At 45.9% G+C, this 7,930-nt stretch overlaps 1 protein-coding gene across 1 annotated transcript; it reads right to left on the bottom strand.

Annotated features, from left to right (window-relative positions):
* Positions 1–1,743: 1,743 nt before the first annotated feature.
* On the bottom strand, positions 1,744–2,943 carry LOC123430326 (E3 ubiquitin-protein ligase EL5-like). The gene has a single exon (XM_045114192.1). The coding sequence runs from the start codon at positions 2,866–2,868 to the stop codon at positions 2,023–2,025; it is 846 nt and encodes a 281-aa protein (XP_044970127.1). The 5' UTR covers positions 2,869–2,943; the 3' UTR covers positions 1,744–2,022.
* Between the last annotated feature and the right edge of the window lie 4,987 nt (positions 2,944–7,930).

Here is a 7,930-nt window from a genome sequence, read left to right as displayed (position 1 = left end):
GTTTTCAAATTGTATAAGCATTTTTAAAATGTCACGAACATGTTTTTGAATTGTTTTTATTTTTTGTTGAATGTATCAGATATTTTTAATGGTACAAATATATTTTTAAACAGTAACTAACATTTTTTTAAATTGCATTTTTAATTTGAAAAGGTAAGGAAAACATTTTTGAAAGTCTTGGACCCCTTTTTATATGGTAGGTACATTGTGTTCTAGGCATGAAACACTATTTTGAATTTTATAACTTATTTTATATATTATTTGAACATATTTTTGGAATGGACATTTTCTATACACATAACATTTTTAATATAACAAACATTTTTATTTACACGTTTAACATTTCTAAATTCATGATTAACATTTTTAAAGTTTAATCTAAATTTATTTTGTATTGTACATATTTAAGATATTAGGAAATATAAAAAGAAAGTACAAAACTGAAAATAAATATGTGAAAAAAATCCATAAAACATGCGTAATATTCAACATGGTCGGACAACTAGTTACTGGGCCAACCCTGTTCTGCTCTTCATAGGCATCACAGCAGGCGACACGTAGCTAGGGATGGCACCCGTCAGGTTTGGGTACGGATGGAATCACCACATACACTTATCCATCGCTCTAAACTTTATCCATCACCCGTATCCATATTCTCCGCCGGATACAATTTCTTCATACCCATCACCAATTAGGGTAAATGGGTACCCACAGGCAAAATTACACAAATTTGAAACACGTCAATTTGAGTATTTCATAGTCATAATAAAAACCTATAATAATAATTTATAAACCACAACACTCCATGACACAAGCACATAGTCATAAACCGCAAGACATTCTAGAGGTTAGCTAGTTGCGAGATTTATCCTCATATAATACGTTCTATACGTGGAAAAAGAATATTAAAGGCCTATTTTCTAGATTATATGCGGGTACATGGATACATGTGTATGGTACCTGGGCATGGGCAGCCCGGCCCGGCCGGCCCGAAAATCCCGGGCCAGGTCGGGCCTATTTGTCCCATCGGGCCAGGCTCGGGCCGGAAAGTTGAGCCCGATGGTCAGTTCAGGCCGGGCTCGGACCTAAAAAAAATATATGTCGCGGCCAGGTCAGACCTGTCGGGCCTAGTCAGGCTTTTTTGGTTCGGGTCGGGCTTGGGCCCAAAATTTAGGCCCAGCGGCCAGGTCGGGCTGGGCTTGGGCTTGGGTTTTTAGCGTCCATTTTTTTTGGCCCGGCCCGAGTAATGCCTAGGTAGAGGTATGGGTTATAATTTTTTTCCATTTATATATTCATGGGTATTTTTTAAACCGGCACCTTTGCCTTAAAGGGATTTTTACCCTAGGTAATAGATATTATTGCCATCCCTACACATAGCTGCACCGTTAGAAAATACTCCCTCCGTTCCTAAATATAAGTCTTTGTAGAGATTTCATTAATGGACTACATACGGATGTATATAGACATACTTTAGAGTGTACATTCAACCATTTTGCTTCGTATGTAGACATCTAGTAAAATCGTTTAAAAGACTTATATTTAGGAACAGAGGGAGTATAAGCTAATTAATGGACGCCCTCATTTCTCTCTGAAGCGGGGCAAAATTCGGTTTCGAGAGATCCCGTTTTATAAAATAGAAGTATTTGGTAAACATGAAGGACAAACCATGAGGTGTCACAAAGTAAGACCAAAAAACTGTTTGTCCGGAGAGTCAGACTCAAGTCCCTGATATTAAATCGGAAATATTATATGACTGGCTTTTGCTGGTAGAGCATGTCGTTTCCAACGTTTTTCCACAGTTTTATTTGTATCGGGGATGATGATTTTTTCAGAGCAACATGACATTTTCCGGGAGGATTACAGATTTGAGTCTTTTTTTTTATAAAGAAACAGACATGTTAGGCTGAAGAAACAGCCACCTTTCGACCAACTAAAAATATCATCAAAATGTTGGTAAATGCCACTCCCTTTCAACGAACGTCGAAGACGGTCCTTCTTCAAAGTCCAACGTATCTTCGGTCCCTACGGGTCGAAATTGCGAGCAGCAACACCAAGAGTGCCGTCGGTGTGAGCACGACCAGTGGCTGGGTGGCAAGAACTAGCACTGCTACTTGCACCCACCTCACGAATTCCTCTGCTCCACAGCCTCTTAATCGACCTCACCCTTGCCAAACCCTGCGACTTCCCGGCGTCACCATCACGCGGCGCCAACTCCGATTCCGTGGCCTCCGGGACCTCGATAACGATCGCCGCCGCTGCTCCACCAGACGAACTCGGGCCGCCGAGTGTTCTTCCAGTCGTGACCGGGTCCGGGGATCCCCAGAACAGCACGTTGGTCGGCAGGTTTGTGGTGTAATTCGCCGGTTCATGGCGCACCGGAGGTAGAGTCAGCGGCAAGGCGTCCGGCTTGTCGACGTCGACGCGGCAGAGCGGGCAGGTGGGGTGGGAATGCAGCCACAGGTCGACGCACTCGGCGTGGAAGCCGTGCCCGCACTTGGGCAAGAACCTGGCCGCCTCGCCGTCGGACAGCTCGGCGAGGCAGACGGCGCACTCAAGTGCATCCGCGAAATCCTTGGCACGGTACAGCGTCACCGGCAGCGCCCGCAGCACCACCGGATCAACGCCTTGTGCGACGCCGGAAGCAGAAGCTGCGCCAACGCGGAGGCTCGGACTGCCCCTCTCCGTCCCGGTCCCATCCCGAACGCCGCGGCGACTGACGGTGAGGTAGTGGTAAAGAACGAAGGCGAGGGCGAGGCCGAGGAAGAGGACGGCGACAGCGGAGAAGATGACGTCGCCGTCGACTGCCGTGGTGGGAGCCTGTTCACTGGGAAGAACGCGGCCCGCGTCGTCCCCGGGCAACGATGACATGTTGAAGCGGCGCCTCCGCACTTGGTCGTGAGCAGTGAGCTTCGTCTATGTACCTAGTGTGGCCCGCTATGATTTATGAGCTTGGTCTCTCAATACTGTTCTGTTTTGTTGGAGAGGGTTTGGTAGTGGTACATGGACCGACCTGGTGGAGTTGGTGTGTTGGCGTGGGTGAAGATTAGTGGTTGAGTTGAGCTGATGACATATAGACATATTATTCTACCAATTAAATCCCCTAAAAGACCAATTGAACTATAAAAAAAACTACATTTACTCGTCGCTAGTGCTCAGATTAAGGATCTTGTACCATTTTCGGGGGGTTAAAAGAATTGAGAAGTGCTTCCGTATACCTCCCAACAAAATGTACAAGGACATAATGGTCATACGAAAAGAAATGTATACCCACCTCTCGTATCGTAGGCGTACATCCTTCCCCCACAAAATTAAAAAAAAACCACTCCACCATCGAGCCCGCGTAGAGGCAAAACAATCGTGATCGATCCGGCTTGCCGCCCGGCGATCACGCGGCTGCTGATCTGGATCGTCGTGGGGTCGCGTGAAGTGTGGATGACCGCCGTCGCTGGCGCCTCGTTGCAACCCGTCGTCTTCCCCGTCGACGCCGCGCCCGCGCCCGACGCCTGTAACCACCCAGAGTTCTCGGGGTCGCCATTTTCTGCATCGACGCCGCGCGCCCCCGCCGCCTATAAGCACCCCGATCTCCCACGCCGCCCGTTCCAATCCCGTCGTGTCTCACGCCGCGGTCAACGGTTGCTGAAGCGACCGGCCACGTCTTGGACGTCGTCGTTTTCCGCATCTACGCCGTGTCCGCCGCGTGTAACCCTACCGACGTCCCACGCCGCCTCTAACCGTCCCGACGTCCAACGCCGGCCACCACACTCGTCCAACGCCGACAGTGACCGCACTTGTCCTCCGTCGTAGACCCGTTCGGTAATCCCGCAGGTGGATTTGTCGTCTTCCACGCCGTCGCCGTCATGAATCACACCGGAGACGTTGACACCGCCGCACAAGGTTTGTCATCTAACCCTTGTACCACGTATGGAAATGCTCACAGGTTAAATGTTGCAATTTTTGCATGAGATTATTCATCTGTATGACCCACTGTATGAACCTAGAATTTAACATGGGCTAATGTGTTTGTCAATGATGTGCAATGTTGGTACTCTCGTGTGTTTACATGGACGAAGAAACCTCATTTACGATCGATGATAGTGGTACGAATAAGGTCAGTCAGACCGATGACGATCCTAGTAATGAAGATGATGACAACAACGATAACGAATCTTGGTCATCATATGATATCTTACCTTCAGAGGATTTTGAAAATAATGAACATGATGCACACAGTGAAAACGTATGTGAAGTCTATTTAATTTCATTTTTCAACAGGCAGAGTATTGTATGTGTAATTATTTATCTGTTTTTTAATTTATAGGAAGATGTGGACGTTGAGAATGAGCAAAATAATTCTGAGGATTCGGGGGTCGATAACGTGAGCCAGGTTCGTTCAAACATTTTGTACCACACATGGTAGTTTGTAATAGATGATAATAACTGACATAGTTTCATATGTAATTTTGTAGGACTCAGATGGTCCTGATGGTTGTGAAGATGGAGCAAAGATGGACATTGAGGAGGCTCAATACCTGCAGCAGATGTTGGAGACACATTGGAAGGTTATGGCTATGACTTTTCGGTCCCAAGGGGATGCATACATATTCTACAACTCGGCATCAGAAGAGAGAAGGTGAAACGAAGGAAGGGTGATTCAGGAAAAATACGGTTGACACGGTTCGTTTGCTTTAGGGCAGGGAGAAGGCGGAGCAAATTCATAACCAAGGAGGGTCGCATCCGCAGGCTTAGACCTGAGACTCGATGTGAGTGCGGTGCGCATATGGTGGTGTAACTGGACAGGGCATGTGGACTTTGGTTCGTCGCATCATTCATGGGTGATCACAACCAGGTGATGGCTCGAGCCAACGAGGTTCCATTTTTGTGGTTACACAGACCGATTGGAGATGGCACGAGGGCAGAGATACTCGCTATGCAAGGGGCTAGAAGCAGGAAGCATATAATGGTGGACAACTTCATCGGTAGGTATGGTTCGTACGATAAATGCGGACTTGTTAGGTGGGACATGTACAATCTTTGCTGCAGAGATAAAATGAAGCTCATTGCAAAGGGTGATGCTGAGACGGCAGTGGGCATTATGAGGAGCAGAAAGGCAAAGGAGCCAGACTTCTTCGAGTACTTGCTAGATAAGGAAGGGCGATTGAAGAGTATGTTCTGGTGTGATGCATAGTCGTGGAGGGACTATTAGGACTATGGAGATGTGGTTGTGTTTGACATCATGTATAAGATGACCAAATATGGTATGCCGTTCATTCCCTTTGTCGGTCTTAATAACCACCATTGCACAACTATTTTTGGTTGCGCCATTGTTTTTGACGAGACTGAAGGGACGTATGTGTGGCTGCTTCAGACTTTCATGAGGGCAAACTGTGAGCAGAAGCGAAAGTCAATAATCACCGACGGTGACGCTGCAGTGATCCGAGAAATTCGGCGTGTTCTTTCAGATGTGCTACATCATATTTTCTCGTGGCATATCGAGAAAAATATGCAGATGCACCTATATTACAAGTCATTGGATGAGTTCAGATCGCTCCTATACTATGCCACCTCTCAAGACAACTTTGAGCAGAGATGGTCCACCTTTGTCGATAAATGGAAGTCAGAAAAAATGAAGAGTGGATGAACATGATGTATATGAAGAGGAGACTTTGGGCAGCATCATATCGTTCGGATGTTTTTTTGTATGCGTAGTAACCAGAGGACTAAAAGCCTCAACTCCTCCTTTCACCTTCACCTCGACTATGGTATGATCATAGTTGCACTACTGGAATCTGCTGGTTTGCCTACAGCCAGAGCTGACGGCAAAGGACAGTTTAACTGATGGCAAAGGCTTTGCCGTCAGTGTGCTGTCGGCAAAGGTACCGGCCAAGATTTTATCGGCAATCACCTTCTTTGCCGACAGCCGGAGCTCGACCGACGGCAAAGACTTTGCCATCAGCTTTGTGGCACGGGCTGACGGCAAAGAGCAGTGGCGGCAACGGCGCAGGCCGAGCTCCGTTAGAACGTTAACGGCAGGCTTTGCCCACAGCCGTAGCAAAGCTGACGGCAAAGCTGAAACCCTAGGTCCCCTAGGTCCCCTCTTTGCCCACAGCCATAGCAGAGCTAACGGCAAAGACGAAACCCCTGGGTCCCCTTGGCCGCCTCTTTGCCGACAGCTGGAGCCCAGCTGACGGCAAAGCCGAAAATTTGGTATTCCCAGAGTTGCCAGGATACACAGGCTGCCGCCACTTGTCTTCTTTGCCGTCAGTCCACCGACGGCAAAGCCTTTGCCGTCAGTCCACCGACGGCAAAGCCTTTGCCGTCAGTAAGCTGTAGGCAAAGACCCTCTCTGCTTTTTTTTCATATTTGTTTTCTGTTAATTCCCTGCATTTGCAAAACATAGATACAAACAGCAACATATATATATTGAATCTGCCCCTAAACAGCACCACAAGTGCATCACAAAGTGCAAACAACACAACACAAGTGCAAACAGCACGAATATATGTAATTAAAGTGCAAACAAGATCACAAAGTATTACAAAGCATCACAAGTGCATCCACAAATACAATTGCATTACAAAGTTCATCTAAGACTACACAAGTGCATTACAAAGTCCCTCGAGCATCCATCCATATGCCATGCTGCTTTATCAAAATCTGCACAATGAGAAAGAAGTTAGAAGAAGAATACAATAAGAAAGAAGTTATCTAAATTAAGCTAAGCAATTAGAAGAAGAAGTGGAAGAAGAAGAAGAAGAAGAAGTGGAAGAAGTGGAAGAAGAAGAAGAAGATAGAAAAAAAGAAAGAAGAGAAGTTATATTTTTCTCCTCTTTCTTCTTCTCTTATTTCTTCATCTCTTGTTTGTTCTTCTCTTCTGGTTTCTTTTAAAACTTTCTAAACTAGTTATGTAATTTTTGAGCTCTAATATCAACTAGAATTTACTAAGCTAACTAAACGATGGCTAATATCAACTAGAATTTACTAAGCTAACTAAAGCCTGACATAATCTAAGTTGATCTAAACAATAAGAAGAATAAGAAGGAGAGGAATAACTTACCGAATGCCAAGAAACAAAGGAGAAGCTGCATCTCCGTTGGTCGCTGGGTTGCTAGGGCTCTCACCAGGAGAAGTAAAGGGATCGTGGGATTCAACTCTGGAATGATGCTGCAACAAGGCAAGAGTTAAAATATGTGGTTAGCACGGCGACAGACAATGGTATAAGACCGTGCAAGGTTGGTCATTGAAAGGGAACTCACCGTTCCCACCGGAGAAGGCATCGGCGGAGGGGGTGGCAAACCTTGCTTCTCACACATAGCCTGCAAATTAGTTTTGGAGGACTCAAAGAAATAGCCTTGTTGCGTCTCACACATAGCCTTGCTTCTCACACAACTGACTTACCGCAACGAAGTCATGCATGGCCTTCGCATGGGAATTATTGCGTGCCCTCTCCTCGTCAAGCAACCTATGCGTATTCCGGTCCCTCTCCTCCAACAAGAGCCTGGTGGCCTCCCTCTCCTTCATAAGTGCGGCCTGCAACAACTCCTCAAAAGGAATTTTCATCATCCATCCACGGACAAAAGAACGAAAGAAATAATGAAGAAAACTAACCTCGATGGCAAGATCAACTGGCCTCGCGCGTCTCAATTCATCATCGACTTGCTCATCTGAATTAGCCTAGAAGTTAAGAAAAGATAGAGTTTGGTGTGTTACTCATGAGTAATAGCAACAAAGGAAATCACTTATTATATATAAGGGAGGTACCGTTTTTTTGAACCAAGAGATGAAACCAGGATAGCCGCCTCCTGTCTTTTCAAGAAGTTCATACTCGAGAATGGATTCTTTTTCGATTGCAACACCATTCAAGAATTGTTCGACGTATCGACTGTATCAATTAATAATAGTTGTTAGACACAAAACTTGTTAAAAGTTGCGA

Source organism: Hordeum vulgare, chromosome 2H (assembly GCF_904849725.1).
Source record: "Hordeum vulgare subsp. vulgare chromosome 2H, MorexV3_pseudomolecules_assembly, whole genome shotgun sequence".
In the NCBI taxonomy this organism is placed as follows: domain Eukaryota; kingdom Viridiplantae; phylum Streptophyta; class Magnoliopsida; order Poales; family Poaceae; genus Hordeum; species Hordeum vulgare.
This window is presented reverse-complemented; position numbering and strand designations above follow the sequence as displayed.